The sequence below is a fragment of the Colletes latitarsis genome, chromosome 1, assembly GCF_051014445.1.
Source record: "Colletes latitarsis isolate SP2378_abdomen chromosome 1, iyColLati1, whole genome shotgun sequence".
NCBI classification, from domain to species: Eukaryota; Metazoa; Arthropoda; class Insecta; order Hymenoptera; family Colletidae; genus Colletes; species Colletes latitarsis.
This window is the reverse complement of record NC_135134.1, coordinates 36,204,672-36,232,290: the sequence shown is the minus strand read 5'-3', so window position 1 is coordinate 36,232,290 and position 27,619 is coordinate 36,204,672. Positions and strand designations below refer to the sequence as shown.

General features: G+C 34.5%; 1 protein-coding gene across 1 annotated transcript; it reads right to left on the bottom strand.

Annotated features, from left to right (window-relative positions):
* Nucleotides 1–31: 31 nt before the first annotated feature.
* Nucleotides 32–27,013, bottom strand: LOC143341008 (uncharacterized). Its single transcript, XM_076763512.1, has 10 exons — nucleotides 26,698–27,013; nucleotides 8,695–9,132; nucleotides 5,740–6,664; nucleotides 4,294–4,947; nucleotides 1,371–1,686; nucleotides 1,206–1,276; nucleotides 928–1,121; nucleotides 722–849; nucleotides 293–469; nucleotides 32–208 (listed from the first exon to the last, which is right to left on the bottom strand). Exons 1-10 carry the CDS (start codon nucleotides 26,813–26,815, stop codon nucleotides 32–34), a joined length of 3,198 nt encoding a protein of 1,065 aa, XP_076619627.1. The 5' UTR covers nucleotides 26,816–27,013.
* Nucleotides 27,014–27,619: the final 606 nt, after the last annotated feature.

Sequence of the window (27,619 nt, the reverse complement as noted above, 5' to 3'; positions counted from 1 at the left end):
TGATAGAAATTTTATTTTATTACCGTCAATTTTAGAAATTCGTATCATAATCAGGATGATGACGACTCGATAAATTTGTTGTACTGTCGTAGCCACCATATTTACTGCTAGTGTGAGATCCATTACAATAATAACCATTCCATTCCGATCGCCAACTATCATACATATTGTATTTCTTGTTGTCTTGAAACGGTTTTTCGACGAGTATCTTGAAGTTATAAAAAATAATGAATTCATGCAAATGCAAATAAATACCATCTACAACATTGCACAATGTATTTCGATATTTTACCTTATTAGAGGTCGATTCAAAAGATTTATCATTCCAAGAAACATCCGGATCAGTCCAAATTGTATGTACCGGTTTCGAGTAGTCACTAGATCTGTGAGCTGTTATATTTTTTACTACCTCCTCTTCGTAAATTGCAGATACAGATGGTTTTAATTTTGAACCATGACGATTTACCAGCTATAAATTAAAGTACATCACAATGAACGTATCGTCCTTCCACGAGAAGAAGGCACAGCGTGTTTACATCCCCACTCTTGCTACAATCCGCTGATTGGTTGTCACCGATCTTCGTCAACGTTTTCGACCAATACCTGTGAATCAGCGGACTGCAACAGGAGTGGGGATATAAACACGCTGTGCCTTCTTCTCGTGGAAGCACGGTACATCTTACGTTGGTATTCTGATTTTCTCGAACGATGTAATACTTACAACCGACACGCCAAATATTATGATAAAAAGTAATCCACCAACACCGATTACGATTACTGCAATGGCCCATTGTGGAATTAATCTGTCGTCTTTTTCAATGTACTGAGGGGTAGTTACTTTAGGTATTACTAAAAACAAATCGTTTTCACAGTGAGCATAGACATTACTTTGATGTAATAAATACTTTATGAATAAACTGAACGTACCCACAAAGTCTGTATATTTTGGATCAATTGTAAATGTTCCTAGTTTTATTGAGCCTTTGGTTCTTGTATCGTTCCATCTGTTTCCGTTGTATGTCCGTAACGAATCATGGAAAATGACTTTTAACTCTTGCGTGTTAACTGTCTGTTCCAAATTGGCCAATTCGATGAAGTAGTCTACTAATATACTACCCTCGCTGTAATTCGTAAATTTATTAATCAAACGAATAGCTTACTTTCGCAATAATGTTTGTACAGAGATGAGTACTCTAAATCATTACCTGAACGAATCAATTCTTATTTTCTTATACCACTTTGTTAGAACCGAAGATTTTGAAAATATGAAATTCATCTATAAACATAAAAATGGAGAAATTAAATTCTTACAAGTATACGGAAAGTAAACTTTGTAATTTATATATTTAATAACAAATTCAATAGGATACCTCTTTCTCGATTTCATTGGCAAGATTCTGCCATTCTTGAGTATTTCGATCGAGCAATTCCGGTACCCAGGTTGCGTTACCGATTATCCTTATAGTTCCAGCAACTTCACATTCTTGCTCGCAAATTCCTGGAGTGGTAGGTCTAGGCGTGGTCGTCGTAGTTGTCGTGGTTGAAGTGCTCGATGTTATTTCGGTTATTGGGATAAGGGATGCGTTCAGAGACGAAATTGTCGCGGTACGAGCAGCTTCTAGCAACTTTTCTATCGAGATTGGAGTCGTCGACGGAGTGGGCCATCCAGTAAATTCAGTCGTAGCTCTGGAATTTGAATTTTGATTTCAATATGCGTTTGTATTCGCATCTACTATTGAGTTTGAATTTTGAATATAAACTTTAAATTTAAGTTTGCGTTCGCGTTACAAATTTGAACATGCTTTTCTAGATAAAATTTAAATTTTAAATACCTTCCTTGCCCAGTGTTAAACAAAATGAAATTTGATTATATTTACCACGATCATTACTTTGTAGAAGTAAAAATGGCAAATATGATCAGATTACATTTTGCTCAACATTGATCCATGAAATCAAATTTAAATTCGATTATAATTATATTTGAATTTAATATTGATTTCAATTTTGAATTTGAATTTTTATTTTGTATATTTTATTAATTTCGATTATTGAATTTAAATATAAAGGGTATAGCCGGATAAGATGGTCAAAAGTGCCCTTGAGCCAAATTGATCAGTGAGCATATCAGTTAATATCAAGTATCAACCCGATACTCTTACTGGGAGGGTAGTTACAAAGCGTAACGCAATTTTCAGTTCAAGCTGTATATCTTTTGTTGTATTGTATAAAAGATTTTGAAAAAATTGGGGGTATTTTGCTCTACGGTGTACGTATTTGTGAATTTTTTCAGAATTTTTCATCGCAAAATAGATTTTTTAAAAATTCGAAAAGTTTAAAAATATTTTTTTTTAATAGAAGTTATTAAATGACCACGTTTGTATTTTTACAGTGTTAGTGTCTTGTTATGATTATTAATCTGTAATTTTTTCAGATTTTTAGAAGTGGGGGGAACGATGTTGGAAAAATCAAAAACCGACATTTGCTTGTATTTTTACCTTAACTTTTGATGTGACCGTCTTCGTATTGTTACAATTTTAATAGCTTGTTACCGTTATAAATATATAATTTTTTGAGATTTTCTGTGGAGGTGTATCACATACAGGATAATTATAAATCGATATTTCCTAGGAAATATCTAACATCGTTCCCCCACTTCTACAAATCTGAATAAATTACAAATTAATAATCATAACAAGACACTAACACTGTAAAAACACAAACGTGGTCATTTAATAATTTCCATTAAAAAAAAATATTTTTAAACATTTTGAATTTTTTAAAAATCCATTTTGCGGTGAAAAGTTCTGAAAAAATTCACAAATACGTACACCGTGGAGCAAAATACCAACAAATTTTTCAAAATCTTTAATACGATACAACAAAAGATATACAGCTTAAACTGAAAATTGCGTTATGCCCTATAACTACCCTTCTAGTAAGGGTACCGAGTTAATACTTGGCAAAAATGGTTTTCTTTGAACGGTTTATTAATATAGTCTATTATTCATACCCTTTGTACTTCAATTCGAAGCTGAGCTTTCAATTAAAATTTATATTTGACTTTAACACTGAATCCAACTTTGAATTTATACAGGGTGTTCGGCCACCCCTGGGAAAAATTTTAATGGGGGATTTTAGAGGCCAAAATAAGACGAAAATCAAGAATACCAATTTGTTGATGGAGGCTTCGTTAAAAAGTTATTAAAAAATTAAATTCAAAAATTTCAAATCGTTCTGGAAAAATTATTTTCGGTTGCGGGGGTCAATTACAATCATTTTTGGTGAATACATATACTTCTGAAATCCTAGCCACTTTCGAGAAAAAAATTCGAGTAAGTGCTGAATGTTTTAGGTGAAAAAAAAGACTTTCGAATCGTCTTGGAAAAATTATTTTTAGTTGCAGAGGTCAATTGCAAGCATTTTTGGTCCACAGACATATCCTCGAAATCCTACTCAGTTTCGAGAAAAAAATTCTTTACCGAAAATATAATTTCTGGCCAGAAATGTCTGCCCAAATTTTCATGCGAATCTTTAAAACGTCATAACTTCTGAATGGATTGGACGATTTTAATGTTTAAAAAAGCAAACTACGCGTATTTTGGTGGAGAATATGTACAAATCGCAAAAATATTCGAAAAGTTGGTTCTTGACCCCGCAAAATGAGAAAAACTCCATAAAAATAGTCCAATTTTCAAACAGCCGTAACTCCAACAATTGTGAATATATTTCAATGAAACTTTTTTCTGAAGTAGAACTCATGGGTACCTACAGAAAAGTATTAGACAACTTTTCTGTAGGGCGTCAAACAAAATTACTAAAAATCAAAAACGAATTTCCAAGAAAAATCGACAGGGGCAGCTGCTGAAATTTTTCGGCGAAATTGAAAAGTTTCAAATCATTCTGGAAAAATTATTTTCGGTTGCGAGGGTCAATTACAATCATTTTTGGTCAACAGACATACCCCCGAAATCCTACCCACTTTCTAGAAAAAAATTCGAGGTGTGAAATTTTTCGAGGGAAAAAAAAAATTTCAAATCGTCTTGGAAAAATTATTTTCAGTTGCGGGGGTCAATTACAATCATTTTTGGTGAATAGACATACCCCCAAAATCTTGCGCATTTTCGAGAAAAAAATTCAGTACGGTCGAAACTTTAAACGTTAATAACTGTTTAATAAAGCTTTCATCAACAAATTGGTATTCTTGATTTTCGTCTTATTTTGGCCTCTAGAATCCCTCATTAAAATTTTTCCCAGGGGTGGCCGAACACCCTGTAGAATAGTTTAGAATCTGACCTGGTGGGCCATCCCTTCTGTATTTTCAGCGTAACTGCGCCAGGCGCATCACCTCGAGGAGTTTGCGGGGTAGTGATCTTATGAATAGGTTTTCGGCCACCTGGTCTGCTGGGGAATACAATTTTCAAACTGCCAGGTTTCGCCGTCGTGGAGGCATTAGAGTCTGTTATTTCGGGTGTATTTAACTCCGTTGAATTCTCAGTGTGTACTTCAATGTTTTTTGTCTCCAAACTAGTATTTTTTGTCTTTTGTTCATAGTCGCGCGGTAGTAATGAAGAAATGTCGAATTTGGACTTTGCGAACAGATCCTGAATCGTTTTCTCTGGAGATTTCTCCTTTGGAATATCCACGGTTTTCACCGTTGTTGTTGTGCTCAATTCGGTCTTCGCGATCGAACTTCCTTCGTTTTTCTTTTTAAAATCCGGCGGTAACAACGACGAGATATCAATCTTAGATTTTGCAAGAATGTCAGTCAACAGGGAGCTCTCTGTAACAGGCGCGTCCTCTTTCTTCAGTTTGTATCCAGGTGGCAAGAAGGCACTAATGTCTTGCACGACCGTGTTACTCTTTGTCTTCCTCGTAGTAGAAGCTGGGGTAGTAGTCGTGAGTTGAGTTGTCGTTGCTACGGACACGGTTGTGCTCTTTGTGGGCCACCTAGACGAAGTTGATCAATTTTTATATACTATTACAGCTTTTGCAATAAAAACAAAAACTCTTTAAAAGCCAAAGTTCAATAGCTTAAACGAAATCGTGAATGTAGCTTGGGAATATTTCTAGTTAAAGAATAGGAATACTTATACAAGCAGAATAGATCAACCAAAGTACAGTACATGAACTGCATGCACTCTTTTAGATCCTTAATTATAGAATTCATTAATTATTGTTCTAATTAATTCTTTAATTTAAAGTAAAACAGTTTTTATGTAAGATATCATGAACTATTTTCTTTGCTTCCTTGATCTTCACAATTTGATTTCAATTACATAGAGTATATTAACCTTTCATCTCATATTTTAATTCTGTGAATATTTTCTGTGAACATTAGAGTACTAGATGTTAGATTATTGAAATACATTGTACGTGAAAATGGGAAGTTTGTCTAGTCAACAAATGGCAGATATGAACCTTGAGCATGGGCTTATTATTATAAATACTACTTTGACAAACAGAGAGAGTAAGATAGCCAATGGTTGGATATCTCCAGGTTTATGTCTAAATGCAAGAAGGTCATTACGTTTCCAGAAGAAGCTTTCTATAACTTGAAAATGGAGTCAAATGTGACACATATTTATATGAGCTTTTGTTATTGTTTTCTTGTGTAAAATCCATCTCCACATGCTACGAAACGCCCTGTGTTATGTCTAATATTATGCGTGTCAATTATCCGAAGACATCTGTACGAGAAAAACGATTCGTAACAGAAGCAATACAAAACAATGTCCGCACCTAAAACCGACTTTCGAGGGTGCAGAACCCGAAGCAGAGTTCTTCGAGAGGTAATCGCGGGGTAGGAGTCCTTCGAGGCTGTCCAGCGTTGTTTCTATCCGTGGTCTCGGCGTGGCGGTTGCGTAGTTGGTCCTCTTGTCGTAGCGATGCGGCACAAATTTGCTGATGACTGGTGTCTTAGCAGTGGTGGTGTACCTTCGTCGATTATTACGATCTCTGTCGCCCAGAACGTCCAACTGGAGCGAGTTGCCGGCTGTTCTGAAACCGCCAGCGAGGAACCCGCTGGATAGCTCCGACTGGACTCTGTCTAGCTTGTCGATGATGCTCTCCGTGGATTCCGGAGGCGTTGACGTCTTCTTCTCGCTGTTCGGGTTGATCGGTTCAATGCGATCAATCACGGGGAACGGTAAGAAACGCGCGCCGGAAATGCTGCGACTCGTTTGAACGGACGCCAGTATCCTGGACGTGTCCTCGGTCGTCACTGCTGTCGCTGGTTGCTCCGTCGTCAGCATAGACGTAGACGAGGGCGGTGCCGCGACCTGCTCGGTCGTGGTGGGCGAGGAAGTCGTAGGAACCGATATCGTGCCATTCACGACGCTCTTTGTTGTCACCACGGATACCACAGCTTCCCCGATTAAAATGGAGCTGTCAGCCGAGGAATTCGCTTCCGCGAAGGAAAATGTCTGATCGCTACCCTCCATCGAGGAGCCATCCTCGGCGTTCGTCGTCGAGATTAGCGTGTCCAGATCTGTTTCTTCGATAAGATCCGACGTGGAATTGTTCGCGCTTGCCGTGCGAATGGAGGCCGTGTCTTCCTCCGTTTGCGAGGAACGGTACTCATCTGCTTGCGCCTCATTCGCACCGGTTTCTTCCTCTTCTTTTTGTTCCTCTTCTGCGTCCGGGTAGTCCAAGGTATCAGCGTTTGCTACAGAAAAGAGCATTAGATTAGGAAAGTTGTTTTTATCCAGTAAAGTATTTGTGAACGCAACGTATGTATGTATTTCCATGAAAACGAATATTTGTTTTGACAAAAACGATTAGTACCAAATAAGTTGGAATTGTGCACGTTCTTCGCGTGTCTTTCTCCACGTACGGCACTTTCCGCGACGCTATGACGAAACGAGTTTACGCAATGCGGAACGTGTTTAGAAAGATCATAATTATTTGATACCGTCGCATTACATCACGAGGACACAAAGCAAGCTGAATTTGTAACTCGCGCGATTAAACGGTGATTTTACATTGTCGTTAGACGCAATCGATTTCAGTGATTTTTTACTCGCGGTCCGCGATCATTATTCCTATTTTTGCCAACAATGTGAGATGCTAATCCGTTTCATCGTAATAACAAGTCACATTCTCATGTCCAAATCTACAAGATGTTTGTAGTATCTGAGCCAGGTTATATGTGTATTACAGTGAGTCACAGCCAAAATTGTACATCACATACAACGGGTGTTCGGCCACCCCTGGGAAAAATTTTAATGGGAGATTCTAGAGGCCAAAATAAGACTAAAATCAAGAATATTAATTTCTTGACTGAGGCCTCGTTAAAAAGTTATTAACAATTAAATTCAAAAATTTCAAATCGTTCTAAAAAAATTATTTTCGGTTGCATAGGTTGATTACAATCATTTTTGGTCATTTCACATATCCCCGAAATCCTGCGCATTTTCGAGAAAAAAATTCTTGACCGAAAATACAATGTCTGACGAGAAGAGATGATTCTCCTGAAATTTCATGCGAATCTTTAAAATGTCATAACTTCTGAACGGATTGGACGATTTTAATGTTTAAAAAGACAAACAACGCACATTTCAGTGGAGAATATGTAAAAATTCTAACAATGTTGGAAAAGTTATTCCTTGACTCCGCAAAATGAGAAAAACACCATAAAAATGGTCCAATTTTCAAACGTCCATAACTCCCACAATAGTAAAGTTATCTCATTGAAATTTAGTCTGGAAGTAGAGTCCACGGATACCTACAAAAAAGTACTAAACAACTTTTCCGTACAGCGTCAAACAAATTAATTAAAAATGAAAAACGAATTCTTAAGAAAAATCGACAAGGCATAGGTGCTGAAATTTTTCGATGGAAAAAAAATTTTAAATCGTTCTGGAAAAATTATTTTCGGCTGTGGGTGCCAATTACAATAATTTTTGGTGAATGGACCTACCCCCGAAATTTTGCGCATTTAATAACTGTTTAATAAAGCCACCATCAACAAATTGGTATTCTTGATTTTCGTCTTATTTTGGCCTCTAGAATCCCCCATTAAAATTTTTCCCAGGGGTGGCCGAACACCCCCGTTAAGCAACAGATAGGACAGTTTTTAATCCACCAAACTTCAAAAGAGTTAAGAGAAGATATAATAAAATCATAGCGAAAAGTTTTCGATGCAGTGTAATTAAAAAAAAAAAAAAATAGAGCTATCTGGTTATTAATCAATTCTTTGAATTATTTTGCTTGTAAAAGGTAACGTCGATAAAAATTCAATATTTTCAGAGATATTTCACTATTTTAGAATACGATATTTTAATAGAATTCTTAATTCTTTCTTTTTAATTATTTATAGAAATAGAACGGAAAATAATACACAGAAAATACATAATATATGTTAAAAAATATCAGATCCCCTTGCATAGGAACTGATTAAATAAATATATATAGACAATGCTAAAATGTTAAATACAACCACTTTAATTGTTCCTTAAGTATTACATAGTTTAATCTAAGAAATTACAGTAATGCCGACTATGCGGCTCAAAGAAAACGACGCGACTCGATACGAACAAAAGACACGGGAATCCCCGCACAATCTTCAACCTTATAGGTGGCGCCACTTTGGCCGCGAGATTATGAACGGCTCAACAACATATCTTTTAATTAATTAAGAAACAGAGTAGTTGATGTTATTTTAGTGGTTGAATAATAAATTATAGTCAAACCTACCTACGGACACATATCGCGAGCGATTATTACTTTCGTAGTCGTCATAGTAATAATACGCGTCGTATTGACTCGTCGAGGGATCTTCGACGTAATCTTCATCTCTGGACGAGTCCTCCGCCTTGGAATTTAAAGAAGACAGAATTTTCTCGTGTTTCAACGCTTCGTCGGTGATTTTAGAGAGCCTCGAGTCTTCGGATTCTTTCTTTGGATCCGTTTCAGTCTCGTACTCGTCTTCGTAAACTTCTTCGTCTTCCACCTCTTCGTGTGCACTATTTTTCATATTTATTTTCGACGACTCCATGACGTTGTTCTCGTCCAAGGAGTGCGAAAATTGCTCCACCATGTGGCTAGGAGATGGAGAGACATTTTTCTCCGGTTGCTCGTACACCGAATTCGTTGGTATCAACCGTGAAAATTTGTCCCAAGACACGACTGTTCCTTAAAGCAAAAAATGAACAGATTAATTTGTTGTAATTAACATTCATTGGGAAGAAGAAAATAATTTTACAAGCCTTTATGTTGGGTTTATAAATAAACCGATTTCAAATGCTTATTTTTCTCAGTTTCTCGGTACAGTTGAACCAGGGACGAATTCAGAAGGCTTGTTTGGGGAGTAAGAAGGGTGATGAAATATGCAAAAGTATATTTTAACCTTCTTCTTCGATTTGAAAGTTCATAATTTATTTATTTTCATTCTTATTATTCAAATACAAGAAAATATAACAGTGTTCAAATTCTTATTTTTTTCAGTTTCTCGGTATAGTTGAACCAGAGACGAATTCAGAAGGCTTGTTTGGGGCGTAAGAAGGGGAATGAAATATGCAAAAGTATATTTTAACCTTCTTCTTCGATTTGAAAGTTCATAATTTATTTATTTTCATTCTTATTATTCAAATACAAGAAAATATAACAGTGTTCAAATGCTTATTTTTTGTTTAGTTTCTCGGTACAGTTGAACCAGGGATGAATTCAAAAAGCTTGTTTGGGGCGTGAGAAGAAGATTTGAAAGTTCATAATTTATTTATTTTAATTATTTAAATACAAGAAAATATGGCAGTGTTATCTTCTTTTTAAATCTTCCATAATAATGAACTATAATCGATATGACATTGAATGAAAATTTCAATTTTGTTGGTTTCGTTACTTATGTCACTTTCATCGTAATATAACAAAAATGTTTGTTATGCAAAGAAAAAAATTTAGGATTGAAGAGGTTAAATAGCGCATTCCGTGAGAAACTGTCCCGAGCTGTTTCCGAAAGAAAGCGAACACACTTTCCAGTATTGTTTGCCCCATGTTTTGTAATGCCGTTTGCACGAGGAAGAGTACGTTTCGTTCCCTCGACTCCGTGGAAAACTCGGTTGTAAACAAAGCCTTGAATGCGTTGCGTTCTTTTTTACGACATACGCAGTTAAATAATCATATTTTTCACGCTCCTTAACTTAATCCGGACGAACATCGTCGATCGCAGGCCGAACGGTAATAAACGGTTAATTAAGTACCGGATTGCTGTAAGTGATAATTAATATTGAGGAAACGGTAAAGTAACCGTGACGAACAACAATTTCTATCATATTCGCTGAACGTAATCACTCTCGTGTCTGGCTTTCGATTAAAAAAAAAGTTCGCTCCACTTTCCTATCTTACGTGTGCGACTCAACGAAGCTGAAACTTTCTTATCGAAAACGAAGGAATAATTTGCATTTCTACTAGAAATGGCCGCGTACTCGATATTTCGGTTTCGAGTCGAGGCCTTTACTTTCCAATCAATACATAAGTAATTTTTTGGTTTTTATGATATATGCATATAATAAGACAATAATTACATATAAAAAACAACATTTTCACAAATATAATTATAACATTTATGATGCCCGTTTCTAATGCAATTTAAGTATGCAGTAGATAATATTAAATTTTCTTTTATTAGTAAAGAGATAGAGAAAACGTTTAATTTTTTATTAATTTTTAGTTAAATATAATTTTCTATACATATATGTATACAGGGTGTTCGGTCACCCCTGAGAAAAATTTTAATGAGGGATTCTAGAGGCCAAAATAAGACGACAATCAAGAATACCAATTTGTTGATGGAGGCTCCGTTAAAAAGTTATTAACGATTAAATTCAAAGATTTCGAATCGTTCTGGAAAAATTATTTTTGGTTGTAGGGGTCAATTATAAGCATTTTTGGTGAATAGACATATCTCTGAAATCCTATCCACTTTCGAGAAAAAAAATCGGGTAGGTGTTGAAATTTTTTGGCAGAAAAAAAAATTTTTCAAATCGTTTTAAAAAAATTATTTTCGGCAACAAGAGTCGATCGCAATCATTTTTGGTCATTACACATATCCTCGAAATCCTACTCATTTTCGAGAAAAAAATTCCTTACCGAAAATCTAATTTCAGGCCAGAAATCGTTCCCCGAAATTTTATGCGAATCTTTAAGACATTATAACTCCTGAACGGATTGGACGATTTTAATTTTCAAAAACGCATACGACGCGCATTTAGATGAAGAATATGTAAAAATTGCAAAAATATTGGAAAAGTTGATCCTTGACCCCGTAAACTGAGAAAAACCTAATAAAAATGGTCCAATTTTCAAACAGCCATAACTCCTACAATAGTGAATATATTTCAATGAAACTTTTTTCTGAAGTAGGGCTCATAAGTACCTACAAAAAAGTATTACACAAGTTTTCTATAGGGCGTCAAATAAAATTACTAAAAATCAAAATCGAATGTTTATGAAAAATCGACAGGGGTAGTTCCTAAATTTTTCGACGAAAAAAAAAATTTCAAATCGTTCTAAAGAAAATACTTTTGGCTGCAGGGGTCAATTACAATTATTTTTGGTCAATAGCCATATCCCCGAAATCCTAACCATTTTCAAGAAAAAAATTCATTATTGAAAATATAATGTCTGATCATAACTGTCTGTTACCCTGAAAATTGAAAGGTTTCAAATCGTCAATCGCCCTAAAATCAATTACAATAATTTTTGGCGAATATACCTACCTCCGAAATCCTACCCACTTTCTAGAAAAAAATTATTTTAGCCTCTAGAATCTCCCATTAAAATTTTTCCCAAGGGTTGTCGAATACCCTGTGTAGATGTATAATTATCTTTAATTAAACTAGTTCATGGAAGAAACACAAAATCGTTCGCCTGTTTATGAGTTCCTGAAAAGGCATTAATTTATACTTAGTTAATCTGTTTAGAATTTTGGCGAAATTGACTGTACATGAAATGCTCGATCTTATGAGAAGTTTATGACGCGATATGCGGCCTTGCAATGCGAAAAGGTTCCCTAACCCTGGACCAAGGAATAAATATGTATGAAGCAACGAGCAAAATATCTTCAAATTCAAAACTGTTGAAAAATTCAGTATTTTACATAAAACCGACGTCAACGCAAAACGGAAGTTCTATTTTTGGAATGTTTGTGTTTGAATACCGACGGCCGTTGTATTTGTACGTATTTTATATAAATTCTGAACAGTATTTTCATACTTCTGTAATGAAATTCATTTGTATTTTATAGGGTAACGAAGCAAATTTAATGTTTGCACGATGTAACAATTGATCTTCATATTCTGAAGATTTTTGTAAATTTATTTGATTTAGGTTTTAATGTGATTTTTTGTTCAGCTTTGAAGCCTCTATTTCGTCAAACAAAGTGTTTCTTGAAATGTCATATTCTAGAGACGCTTCAGATCAACGGTTTTCTCATAATTTTATTAAGTTCAGCTTTCAAACTGGTTTGATGCAACGAACAATTCTTTCTATTATCTATGTTGTTCTTTTTATTACTCACAGTTACTCCTAAACATTAAAATGAAGACATAGATATTAAAAGAAATAAATACGGATACAAGGTGAGATTTTTATTTTGGGATAATGTTCAAAAGTAGGAGACAGCAAATCAATCAAAGAAATCACGTTTGTGGAAACCTGTTTATTGTACACAAACAACTGAATATCTTGTTTATACATTACATTGTTATTTTCTTCTATACATATCCCTTAAGTCCATTGTGATTGTTGACCTCATTAGGTGTCAAATTTAAAAAATGTCACTAAATGTCCTTTATATTCAGATGCAATTAAATTTAAATTTAAATTAATTCTAAATAATAAATTATACTAAAGTAAATTTTGTTATACAAGGTGTTCGGCCACCCTTGAGAAAAATTGTAATGGAAGATTCTAGAGGCCAAAATAAGACGGAAATCAAGAATACCAATTTGTTGATTGAGGCTTCATTAAAAAGATATTAATGTTTAAAGTTCCGTTTCTCATGCTGAATGAGAACCACTATCATGCGCACGCAGCTGTTCGCAGATTGCAGTTCTACAGACAGAACTTTACACGTTAATAATTTTTTAACGAAGTCTCAATGAACAAATTGGTATTCTTGATTTTCGTCTTATTTTGAATTCTAGAATCTTCCATTACAATTTTTCTCAAGGGTGGCCGAACACCCTGTATAGAGTGAATCACCACATATTACCATTTGGATTTACGCCATTGTTATTACGCGTAACGAAAAATGTTTCACATAAAGTTGAATAGTTTCAAGAGGGGCATAATTTCGTGAATTTAGTTTTTTTGGAGATAATCGCATGAACGATATACGAAGGTCATTAACGTTTTTTAAATGGAATCGTATATTTTTTTATTAAATCACATGATGCACCTTGATATTATTTACAAAAAATTATTAGTTTAGGAGATATTTTAATTTTAATGTCATTTGATCTGTCGTGATAGTTTTATTGTTAAAAAGTCGTGAATACATATATTGTCATGAGTTTCGAAAGGGTTATCAAATATTCACGTGTGTAACATGGTGTTTTAAGTGTAGTAGGAAGAAAAGTATTTAATATTATTTTTCATTTTGCAGACCCTCTTCAGAAAACAAGAATAGATCATAAATAGGATTTAATGACAATAACAACTAAATTATAGAAATACATTGTAAAGGAGACAAACATGGGCTACGCTATAGTATTTAGTATTTACAGATTGGCGAAGTTTGTACAGAAATGTCTGGGACTCCTTGTATAATAAAATATATAAACGCATAAAAGATGTGGGACATAGAAACGATGTTTTAAAACCTAACGCATACACAACCATGAGTAATTTAGCTAGAAATATTGAAATATTTTCAGTACGGCCGAGAAATTTCAAGCAGTAACAATGCAAGATATTCTTGAAAAGGATTATATCAGTAGTCGGTTTCGTAACTGGAATAGTTCCGTGGGCGTGCCTGCGATCGAATCGACAAGGCTCGAGGGCTTCGAAATCTGAGCGCGAATATAAATTAAGGCGAGGTTACGCTGCTCGAATGCGTTGATCGCGCGAGGCTTTCGTACAACTTATTCTCCATGTGTACGTTTCAATTTTTCATATCCAGGCTGGTAAAGTTCACTTGCACTTTTCAAACTCGAGTTCTCACACCTCATTCGCTGCGCTTCGGTTTAACGCGATACACGTTCCGATTTTCTGCTCGATTTTCCACGGAAACGAATTTCCGTTAAACGAACGCGTGGCGAATAGAAATCGAACTGTCGCGGTTCATTGATCGCGTCACAAATTATTGCGTTATTATAAATATACGGATTTCTCGCTGGACGCACAGCACGACCAGTGTCGACGAAAATACGCGGTGCAAGGGAACGCGTATCCTATTTCGCGTTGATGCAATTTCTTTCGGATCACGGATCGCTATGAATGCATACACCTTTTCTCAATATTTCTTCAGCGATTCAAGATGATGTTGCAATGTTAACGAAACGTCGGAATCACTTTCCAAAAGTACACAGCTTACGTCAGGAAGTCCCGAACAATATGTACCTTTTCCAATGAATGAGTTAATGTTGGAGCTCGACGATGGTACAACTTACCATGTTGCGTTATCTGTGTTGCATTCACTATGTTACTATATGTATAGTATTACTATAGAGGGTGTTCGGCCACTTCTGGGAAAAATTTTAACGGGAGATTCTAGAGGTCAAAATAAGACGGAAATCGAGAATATCAATTTCTTGATTGAGGCTTCAGTAAAGTTATTAAAAAGTTAAATTCAAAAATTTTAAATTGTAATAAAAAAATTATTTTCGATTGTAGGGGTCAATTACAATCGTTTTTGGTCAATAGACATAGCCTCGAATTCCTAACCATTTCCGAGAAAAAAATTCCTTTCCGAAAATATAATTTCCAGCTAGAAATGTCACTCCAAAATGTCGTGTTTATCTTTAAAACGTCATAATTTTTGAACGGATTGAAGGATTTTAATGTTTCAAAAGGCAAATAACGCGTATTTTAGTGGAGAATATGTAGAAATTCTAACAATATTGAAAAAGTTGTTCCTGGAGCCCGTAAAATGAGAAAAACGACATAAAAATGGCCCAATTTTCAAACAGCCATAACTCCTACAATAGTGAATATATTTCAATGAAACTTTTTTATGAAGTAGAGCTCATAGGTACCTACAAAAAAGTATTAGACAACTTTTCTGTAGGGCGTCAAACAAAATTACTAAAAATCAAAAACGTATTTTTAAGAAAATCGACAAGGTGGTAGGTGTCTAAATTCGACGAAAAAAAAAAATTTCAAATCGTTCTGAAAAAATTATATTCGAATGCAGGGGTTAATTGCAATCATTTTTGGTCAATAGACATACCCCCGAAATCCTAATCATTATTCAAGAAAAAAATTCATTACTGAAAATATAATGACTGATCATAATTGTCTGTTACCCTGAAAATTGAAAGGTTTCAAATCGTTCTGGAAAAATTATTTTCAGTTGCGGGGGTCAATTTCGATCATTTTTGGTAAATACACATACCCCCAAAATCTTACGTGCTTTCGAGAAAAAAATTCGTCACCGAAAATATACTGTGTGGAAATGTTTCTATAACTTTTTAACGAAGCCTCAATCAACAAATTAGTATCCTTGATTTTGGTCTTATTTTGGCCTCTAGAATCTCCCAGTAAAATCGTGTATACGAGAATTAACCGCATTGTCCGTTTAAACTTCTTACTGTATTTTTATTTAAAGAAATCGATGGTTTTCAAATTTTTGGAAATCCACTAACACATAGGTAGAGGATGATTTATTTTTAAGAATTTTTTTCTAGAAAATCAATCTTTTTTAAAATTTCTTATGCAAATTTATTTCAACGTGTTTATAGAAAGTAATTATTTATTTAGTTTATTTAAAAAAATTGTATAGCTTGAGTTGTACGTATGAATTTGAAAAAGTATCGTGCTGTTATAACATGATGGTCGTTTAAAATGATGAAAAATGCGTAAAAAGTGGTCGTTTCCGATTAGTTAAAGTACGCTTTTCAACCATTTCGTTCGATTTTTTTATAATCTCGTGGAACGTTGACGCAATTCGAAATCGCTTATACGACCAAATACCAGTTCGTATTTTCATTGGAACTCGTTTGATACTTTCTCGATCGGGACAGCAGGAAGTGTCTGGTTGAAATTCTAACGGGTGTACGTACACGAAAGGAGCGAGAAGTCACGCGTGCCAGGCTTAGGCAACGAAGTTGTAAATAATGAACCGAGTGCAGCCGTTCTCCTTTCAATCGTCCTTCGACTTGATCGCTCCTCCTACTCTCGACGTGCACGTTCACACGAATTCTTAACTTCAGGTTGCTCGGCAAAGAACCGATCGCGACTAATCTATTGCGCCACGAGAATTATTAAATTTTTATTACCTCGTTAAGATTTGTTATTTCATCGATAATTACTTTTTAGGAGCAACTCATTTTCTTCGCGACAATTTGATATCTTATTACCAACAATGCACGAAGGACAAGAATTCCTGTCGATACTGAACACTTTATAAAGCGTTCTCGACCTTTAATAAGCTTTAAGAATTTTTACTTAAAAATATTCAAATTTTATAATTATAGTTTACTGAAAGACTATCGATTAATGAATATTAAAATATACTTTATTTTATTTCCTATTATTATGCACACTGAAAATTATAATAACGCATTTCTCCTTAATACTATGTGTATTAAGCTAGATTCATTTAAGAACGGTTATTTTATTTTTCAATTATGTAAATATAAGGTTATTATAATAGCTTGGGTTTCTTGCACATGTACACTTTTAAGAATAAATTTGTTTTAATTATATTGTTAACATAATTTTGCATGTATCTATCATGAGAAATAATATTTGTATATTGCAAGTATCCACTATTAATAAGCGCAAGCTTAACAGGAAATATTCGAGAAATGTCTGCCACTTATGTTACGATCGACATTTACTGTTATTTCCTTATATCTATAGAATGTTATTTACATATTCAAAGTTTATGACAGCACCCTCGTGCTCTGAAATTCTAACAATAAATAGTTAATTAATCGATAATCGTTGTATCGCGGTGCAACTTTGTTCATGCGGTTGCAGAACCGTGAAATTGCCAACTTTCATCGTTAACTGCGCAGATATTGCATTGAAAGAGCTCTTTTACCCAGTTCGAAAGCAAAGAATCCGTTAACGCACCTTCAGCGTACATTTCGCTGCTCAATGCAACTGCTTGTTTAGATATGTACATTTGATATGGAGAATGCGTGCAATTAAAAACAGCATAATAATAGAATCGCGTATGTGCTTCTTCCATCGCGCATTATTATGAATGCATACCTTTGCTACATTTACCAAGCCTTTATCCGTTCGCTTCAGGTAAACGTATAAACGACTGGTATGACCTCGCACGATTTCAAACCGATTAAAAGCGTTCGCGCCCTGTTTCTCTTTCTTCGACGGTATCCGTGTACGGAAAACTCCATCTACCTGTACGTTATGACGATGTTTTGAAATAACACCTTTCGTGCTTATTGCACCGTGACTTTTCCTATACGAAGCGAATGTAAAAGGTTGCAATATTCGCGTTGCACGCAACGGAACAACACGCCCGTGCCATTTTCTGGCCTGCAATTGTAGTGAAAACGAAGCCTAAATAGGAATCGTGCCCCGTCAAAAAAATTCGACTCTCGAAACGTGCTATCCATAATTGAACAGCACCGTTATTATCATTCTCATAATATCGAGCCAATCTCGTGGTCCATATTACCCACTCTTGTGATTCATAGTAAAATTAATTGTATTCTGTATCTATTATTTAATATTTTATGTTTTTCTAAAGACTTAAAGAATAAGTATACACAATGAGTCACGGAAGTATTCGAACGCTCTGAACTGAAAATTTTGAAGCTTAAAAAATACAAGTCATATTATGAATTAGGTAATATTTTTATTTCTGTAATAACATATAAGAATCATGATTACATATATTAAATTTCAAGCGTCTTTGATAAGATCAACACTAGTTATGAAACATTTTTTGGTAACATCGACTAAATGAACGTCACAAAAGTATTCGAACGACTAAACTCAAAATAGAGATTTTAAATAAATGTAGTGTTTCAATACTTTGTTGGACCACCACGAGCACTTATTACAGCTTGTAAACGCCGTTGCATGTTGTCAACTAAATTTTCAATAATATCTTCTTTTATATTACTCCAAATTTCCAAAATTATGGTTTTTAATGTTTCTTTTGAGTTAATATTATATTTACTAAGTTGTCTACCAATTTCTACCCATAAATGTTCTATGAGATTAATGTTCAGACTTTGTGGGGGTGTTTCTAAAATGTGGAGAACGTTGTATATGATCCATTGTTTTACAATATGTGCGGTATGTTTCGGATCATTGTCTCGTTGAAACAAAAAATTTTCTCCTACCCTTAATTTTTCCGCACTTTGCATCAAATTATCTTTTAATATTTGCATATATTTATATTTATCTAATATGCCTCCAATAATGACGAGGTTTCCGATACCACAGGCTACCATACACCCCCATACCATTATGAATCCACCCCCATGCTTCCCGGTTGGGTGCAAATTTTTAGGATCCATTTCTCTGTTTGCTAATCTCCAGACCTTACGACATTCGCCAGTACCAAATACATTAATTTTGCACTCGTCTGAGAAAATAACGCGTTTCCAAAAATCCTTATCTTTGTTGACATACTTTTGGGCGAAAGTTAGTCTCCTCTGCTTATTCACTTTGCTAATGAATGGCTTCTCTCGAGGAATCCGACCATGAAAATTATTTTTACGAAGAATTCTTCGACAAAGTTCAAGATGAACTTGTTTTTTAAAACTATCAGCAACTAGTACTGCAAGTTGTGGACCAGAAATTCTTAAATCCTTCTTGATTTCATGCACAATTGTATTCTCCTCCCTCTTCGTTAATGTTTTGGGTTGGCCAGAACGGACTTTATTTTGAAGGATTCCAGTAGTTTTTAACTTTTGTATTATGCAGTAATCGGCAGATTTACTTCTTCCTAACAATTTTGCTATTTCGTCATAGCTCTTGCCTTCATTATGCCACTTAATTATCAATTTCTTGTCAGTGATGCTTATTTCGGATTCTTTTGGGTACATTATTACTAAAACTTCTGTAATCTTATTAATATTTAGAGTACTAAACATAGGAAGTGTGCAATACTAACTGGAGTCGTCAATGTTTACATTTTATCATATTTAAGGTTTCTTTTGTTTTGCGAGTTTCGTCGTTCAAATACTTTTCTGACGTTCATTTAGTCGATGTTACCAAAAAATGTTTCATAACAAGTGTTGATATTATCAAAAACACTTGAAATTTAATATATGTAATCATGATTCTTATATGTTATTACAGAAATAAATGTATTTCGTAATTCATAATATAACTCGTATTTCTTAAGCTTCAAACTTTTTATTTCGGAGCGTTCAAATACTTTCGTGACTCACTGTATTTACTTTTCTAAAATATAGTGAAATTAATTGTATTCTGTATGTATTGTGTAATATTTTATGTCTTTCTAAAGACTTAAAGAATAAGTACAGTAAAATTCCGATTATGCGTCATACACGGAACTGGGGCAATGCCAGAAAATCAAATATGCCGGATAATTTGACTATATCTAGGGAAATATAATCACAGACGAGGTATACAAGTGGACCTTGTATCCAATGTATTTTTTGAACCCATTTTTCTGGGGCTCTAGAATCCCCTTACCATTTTTGTATCACTCGTAACATTACCAAAGGTTATAGAAATGAACAAAAGAGGAAGTGAGACAGAAAATGAAATTACAGAAACATTTCTGGTCACACATTATATTTTCGGTAAAGAATTTTTTTCTCAAAAATGCGTAGGATTTCGGGGGTATGGGATTTCACCAAAAATGATTGCAATTAGCCCCCGCAACCAAAAATAATTTTTTCAGAATGATTTGAAATTGTTTAATTTCGTCGAATACTTTCTATACCTGCCCCTGTCGATTTTTCTTTAAAATTCGTTTTTAATTTTTAATAAATTTGTTTAACGCTTTACGGAAATGTTATTTAATACTTTTGTGTAGGTATCTATGAGCTCTACTACATAAATAAATTTCAATGAAATACACTCACTATTGTAGGAGTTATGGTCGTTTGAAAATTGGATTATTTTTATGGAATTTTTCTCATTCTATGAAGTTAAGGAATAATTTCTCCATCATTCTTAGAATTTTTAAATTTTCTTCATCAAAATACACGTTGTTTGCACTTTAAAACATTAAATCCATTCAATCCGCTCAGAAATTATGATGTTTTAAACAAATACACACATTATATTTTCGGTAAAGAATTTTTTTCTCCAAAGTGCATAGGATTTCGGGGGTATATGAATTAACAAAAAATAATTACAATTAGCACCCGTAACCAAAACTAATTTTTCCAGAATGATTTGAAATTGTTTAATTTCGTCGAAAACATTCTACACCTACCCCGTGTCGATTTTTCTTTAAAATTCGTTTTTAAAACAAAAAAATGTTCGTAAAAAATTCGTATAATCTAATTTTCTTAAATGGAATGCTATAGATTTTTCTTCAGAAAACAACAGGAACTGAGACAAATCCAAAGAGGTGTTATACGATATTATTTTGAATTCGATAAATGTAAATTGTTGGCTTATGTTTACGTCCTGCATCGGTCAACGACCAACAGCCAGCAGCATTGATTGCGTTCGTAACAAGTTACTGTATTTATGATATTATAAACAAAGATTGAGGATTATTGTTAAACTGATTTGTCGAACATGAAAAAATTAATGAAAGCAGCACGTGGGAAATAATTTAATACGAACGAATTTGACGCTTTATCGAACTCAAAATAATATTGTATAACACCTCTTTGAATTTTTCTCAGTGCCTGCTGTTACTTTTTGAAGAAAAAACATAGCATTTCATTTAAGAAAATTAGATTAACCTTCAGATTTCCTTCACAACTCCATCCACACGAAAACAATTAGTACTATATCCCATCCTATCAAACAACTTTTGTATGAATATTTTTTTAATAACTACAACTCCTTTCGAGATATCCTGCTGTACTCACTTAAACAAGACAGTATATTTATTATTCTAAAATATAATACTTATTTGAAAAGTAGAATAAAGAATTAAAAAATTGTTTTTTTATTCGAAACCCAGGGTATGTTTGAATTTATTCTTATACAATTATTTATAAACGAAATATGTTATTTCTATTTTCTTGGGACATGTCGTCTAATATAATTGACAAAAATTTATAAACATTAGTGTATCGAAGTTTGAAGATAAGGAAGCGTTCTTGGCTTGTCATATATTTTCGAAAATAGAAATTTTAAGAAATGGATATTTGTAACAGGGGATGCAATTGCGTCCTTGCAGCTGCCTAAGCGTTTTATTATGGCATTCGAAAAAAACAAATATATTTTTCCAAAGTAAATACATTCAAATAAATTGCTTTTATTATTAACTTGATAATTACGTCGATGTAAATAAATATATTTTTGATTAGTATCTTGCGAGTAAGTGCCTCAACGTCGCGTGTAGGGTTGATGCTGATATTCGAGTTTGCGATTTCTAGCAAACTTCGCACGCAAACTGGGACAAGTAGATTTCCATTATTAGTATCCGTTTGTTTGTGGATCTTCATGAACTTTCTCTACGGTCGGATTTCAAAATCTTCGCGAGCAGCGTTAGATCAACCACCTGTTACCAGTGGCGGATTATATCAGAGACAAAACAGGTAACTGCCTAGAGCTCATGATCCTCAAGACCTACAATATTTAGAAAAATTAAAATTTCCTAAATAAACTGGGTTTAAAAAAAAATTACGTACTTCCTTTTTAACTAGGGTCTTTGTCTCGATTCACCCTACGAAGACTAGCGATGCTAATGTTAAAGTATCTTTCTAGCAGTTCACAGAAAAGCGATTTAAAAATGTTAAAATCGGTATCATTTTTAACATATTTAGAAAGTTCTGTATTAGTTTCAGTTGATGGAATAGTCAAAGAGGGAATCTTTCTCTTTGTTAAATATTGCAACTGTAAATTAAATTTATGTTCATAGGAGAAAATTCAAAAGTATAAAAAGTAGGTTGGTACCGAAATTTACAGATATTTCTGTTTGAAAGAAGAAAAAAGCAAGATTTTGAGACGTGGAAAACAATTTTAATATCAAGATTGAAGTTTAAATATCTTTTTTTTTAATTTCAAAAGATGGATGCACGGTTTCATTAATCTTTTCGATACGACTTTATAACAAAAATTTGTTTTTGTATTGTAGAGACGTAGGTAGATATGCTAAATTTGAAAATTTTGTCATGCCTTTTTTGAAAAAAGGGCTTAGGACAAATATGTCCCTACAGAAAACAAATAAAATACATATAGAGGGTGTTCGGCCACCCCTTGGAAAAATCTTAATGGGGGATTCTAGAGGCCACAATAAGACGAAAATCAAGAATACCAATTTGTTGATGGAAGCTTCGTTAAAAAGTTATTAACAATTAAATTGACAAATTTCAAATCGTTCTGGAAAAATTATTTTCGGTTGCAAGGGTCGATTATAATCATTTTTTATGAATACACATATCCCCGAAATCCTACCCTCCTTCGAGAAAAAAATTCGGGTAGGTGGTGAAATTTTTCGACAAAAATAAAAAGTTTCAAATCGTTCTAAAAAAATTATTTTTGATTGCAGTGATCAATTATAATCATTTTTGGTTAATCGACATACCCTCGAAATCCTAACCATTTTCGAGAAAAAAATTCCTTACCGAAAATATAATTTCAGGCCAGAAATGCTTCCCGTCATGCGAATCTTTAAAACACCATAACTTCTGAACGGATTGGACGATTTTGATGTTCAAAAAGCCAAACGCCGCGTATTTTAGTGTAGAATATGTAGTAATTATAAAAATATTCTAAAAGTTGTTCCTTGACCCCGTAATGTTAAAAAACCCCCATAAAAATGGTCCAATTTTCAAACAACCATAACTCCTACGATAGTGAATATATTTTAATGAAACTTTTTTCTGAAGTAGAACCCATAGGTACCTACAAAAAAGTATTGAAAAACTTTTCTGTAGGACGTCAAACGAAATTACTAAAAATCAAAAACGAATTTTTAAGAAAAATCGACTTGGGGGTAGGTGCCTAAATTTTTCGGCGAAATTGGAAAGTTTCATATCGTTCTGAAAAAATTATTTTCAGTTGTGGGGGTCAATTACAATCATTTCTGGTGAATAGACATACTCCTGAAATCTGGCGCATTTTCGAGAAGAAAATTCGGCACAGTCGGAATTTTAAACGTTAATAACTTTTTAACAAAGCCTCCATTAACAAATTGGTATTCTTGATTTTCATCTTATTTTGGCCTCTAGAATCTCCCATTAAAATTTTTCCCAAGTGTGGCCGAACACCCTGTAAAGGTATAATTAATACATATTTATTATAATTATGTGTGTTAGGGTAACTTATCTTAAATAACAATTCTAACTACTAAATATTGAACATGTTTATACTGGACGTGTCTTTGAGTTGGGTCCACCAAACCAAGGAAACATTCTTAAAAAAATATTCCCTGTAATGTTACATGTACTGTTACAAATCTTCAGAGCCCAAAAGAATGTGTAGTCTTCATACTAAAATTAACATAAACGTTAAAATGTATATGTTTTCTTCAAATATTAAATAATAATTTTAACGTTATATTAGAATAATTTCAATTTTTCTATTATAGATCAATTGTTTTTACACTCTAAAAATATACAATGTTTAACATTGTAATTAACAGAAAAGAAACGGTTATAGTACTGTAAACAGTCGATACTACTGAATATGTAATCATTTTTCAATGCCAAGAATGTTTGCAAACTCTAGTGAGATTTCAAACACGATATCGGGCATAGACAACGTGAAAGAATATGCGTCGTCGATATCGCTATGCATATTGACACAAACTTTCTCTAGAGAAGTTTCTTTTTCAAGGTTAATGACTCAGCTGGGAAAGAAGTTCGATCATTTGCTTTACTAATCCCGTAACACTATTTATAGCATAGGTAGAAATGGTATTTCATTACTCCGTCTCATAAATAAAACGTGAGGCATTCGAGTTATTTCTCGTAGGAATTCCTAACCTCTTCGTGGAAACAAAGATTTGACACAGCATTTCGTTCATACTCAGGATTTTCCCAACTCGATGAATCAGTTTCCAATGAATCTGGTTTCAAGATCCCACAAAAATTTTACCATCCATTATAATATTATAGGTTAAGCTAAAAAGTTACTTAATAGGTGAATTCCTGAAGATTCTCTATTTTCTCAGAAGGGCCCTCTCATTGGTACATTGTGTTTCAATGGCGCATCCAGGAGGTGTAAGGGAGAAATTGTCCCCCTTCAGTGCTATAAATATCTGTTTTGAAATCTGTTTTGAAATCGTTAAATTTTTAGTACAGATTACACGATAAGAATAAATATAGAATAAATAAAGAAGAAAAATTTTAATAGGAGATTCTAGGAGCCAAAATAAGACGAAAATCAAGAATACCAATTTGTTGATCGAGGCTTCATTAAAAAGTTATTAACGTTTAAAGTTCCGTCCGAACTGAATTTTTTTCTTAAAAATGCGCAGGATTTTGGGGGTATGTCTAATCATCAAAAGTGATTATAATTAACCCCAGCAACTGAAAATAATTTTTGCAGAACGATTTAAAATTTTTTTTTTCGCTGAAAAATTTAGGCACCACCCCCCTGTCAATTTTTCTTAAAAATTCGTTTTCCATTTTTAATAATTTTGTTTGCCGCCCTACAGAAAAGTTGTCTAATATTTTTTTGTAGGTACCCATGAGCACTACTTTAGAAAAAAGTTTCATTGAAATATATTCACTATTGTAGGAGTTATGGCTGTTTGAAAATTGGGCCATTTTGATGTGGTTTTTCTTACTTTACGAGCTCAAGGAACAACTTATTCAGTATTGTTAGAATTTCTACATGTTGTTCACTAAAATACGCGTCGTTTGCCTTTTGAAACATTAAAATCCTTCAATCCGTTCAAAAGTTATGACGTTTTAAAGACAAACACGACATTTTGGAGTGACATTTCTGGCCGGAAATTATATTTTCGGATAGGAATTTTTTTCTCGAAAATGGTTAGGATTTCGAAGCTATGTCTATTGACCAAAAATGATTATAATTGTCCCCCGCAACCGAAAATAATTTTTCCAGAACGATTTGAAATTTTTTAACTTTGTCGAAAAATTTCACACCTCGAATTTTTTTTTCGAAAGTGGGTAGTATTTCGAGGGTATGTCTAATGACCAAAAATGATTATAATTGACCCCCACAAACGAAAATAATTTTTCCAGAACGATTTGAAATTTTTTAATTTAATTTTTTAATAACTTTTGAATGAAACCTCAGTCAAGAAATTGATATTCTTGATTTTTGTTTTATTTGGGCCGCTAGGATCTCCCATTAAAATTTTTCCCAGGAGTGGCTAGATGTGTATCTACATGCATCTAGTAATAGAAGAATAATGTGCCCAATTTTATCCGCTTTTGTGTCGAACACAATATCGAATTAGATATATCCGTTTTAGGGAATCGCGATAGTCGTCTGTCTTGTTATTGCAGCCAACAATGGAGATCCAATTGCGTTATCACGGTGTACGTAACTTTCGTATGGAATTGCGGTTCTATTGTATTGCGTATTGCGTGTCGGGTCACGAATTCAAACTATTCAGTGTTGCACGACGGTCATCTACCGTTTATCTTACTGGCAGGTTTAAGGCCGAATTGCACGAAGTATTGTGCTATTCGTAATTGCGATCCAACAGTATTTGGGTATACCTTTCGCATAAACAACGACAGCTAAAATTTATTTAGCTACGTTTATCCACTGAACAAGACCTCCGTGCGAAATTGCTGCGGTTTGCGTACTAAAAAAGGACGTAACATGAATCATTGGAAAAACTATGTTACAAAAAAGGTTATGAAACAATGTCGAAGCTTTCATAGTATTTCATCCTTCTAAAACGTTTGACTGGGAATGGTCTGTTAACACGCCTGTGGAAATTAGTATAATAGCAAAATGAACAAATAAACAAAGAAAAAAGGTATACAGACGCATGAAAATTAAAATGTAGTCGATAAAATGACCGAACTGATGAAAAAATCGTATTGGGCAATAGAGTTGTCATACGCCGTAACTCATCGAATTAAATAGGTAAATACCGCTTATTCTCGATCCGCTCGCGTTACGTTGTCAAAATCAAACGGAACCTTTCGGCGGTCACGGTTGAATAAACCCTGATGGCCCAACGGTAGTTACAAATCACGTGGGCAACAATGTACTCCGAGGAATCCAAAGAAGGCGTCCGTAGGGCAGTAAAAATTCATGCTAGCGGCCTGGAATCTCATAAATCTCTCGCGGCGCGTACGTCCGCGACGACGTTCGCGTATTCTCTGTTCTTAAAACCGTGAAAGGATTGCGCGCGATTGTTCGCCGTTGGCACGCTCTGGCGGCCGGAACGCGAAACAGAATCGTACACTCGAACTCGCTGCTGTTCCAACAGGATCCGCGCGTATTTTTGGTGAAACGTACCTTGTTGACAATTGGTGGCAAGGAAGGAGCAGACGAGAAGCATGCACGTCAGGATCGCTTCGACGGGCTGGTTACCGTTCGTTTTACGTCTCGACATTTTCCTCTGGCACTGTTTCATCCACACACTCTGGTAACGATACACTTTTCGTTGAATATTTAACGATTAATTTCGAGGCAGTTCGCCCGATCTTAGGCTAACACAGTCATCGTAACGACACCGAAATCGGCAGATTTCTCGCGAGTAGGTGCGTCGATGTTTATTGACGGGCGACGGATGAACGCATCCTCGCGAGAGAAACGAAACGTTCGCGATCACGGCGCGTTTGTCACTGGCCACGGATAGAAAGCAAAATCCCACTTTCACTTGGTGGCTGCGCGCCTCGCGAGGCGGAGCTGGCACGCCGAGGCCATCGAGATCTTTCCCTCTCCTTTCTGTTCCACCACTTTGCACTGCCTCTCTTCGTACGTCTTTGTGACGAACAAACCAGAGGGACTGATACTTAGAAAAACCCCGGGGACGGGTTTTAGCAAAAATTTTAGAACGTCCGGGGAACGACCTTTCTTGTACCTTCGCGAAGGTCGGCCGCAACGATCGACGATCATTTAAACACTGGTGGACCTTCGAATCTATATTTTTTCGCAGCATTTCAAAGGAGATATTTCATAAAGGATTTCGATCGAGGAAAAGCTGTTTAATTTTGGCAAAAATTCGATGTTACCGAGCAATGATCATTTCTAGAGGCGACATGAAAATAATAAAGCTTCAACTGGGATCCCCGGCATAGATAAGGCTGTCCAACTAGGAGGCCTTATTTCTTCATTTTTAATTTAGAATTATCATCAAAAAAAAATTGCTTGGTTCGTGTAAATCACCATCTAATTTTTCCCAAATTTTATTTAGAAATTAATATGTATGAATTTA

Excerpts from the sequence above, each read along its gene's own strand:
- LOC143341008 (XM_076763512.1), bottom strand. The coding sequence starts at position 26,815 with ATGAAACAGTGCCAGAGGAAAATGTCGAGACGTAAAACGAACGGTAAC. Across the intron at positions 1,277-1,370 it reads CCAATGAAATCGAGAAAGAG|ATGAATTTCATATTTTCAAA; the intron begins GTATCCTATTGA and ends TTATGTTTATAG. Across the intron at positions 1,122-1,205 it reads ATAAGAATTGATTCGTTCAG|CGAGGGTAGTATATTAGTAG; the intron begins GTAATGATTTAG and ends TACGAATTACAG.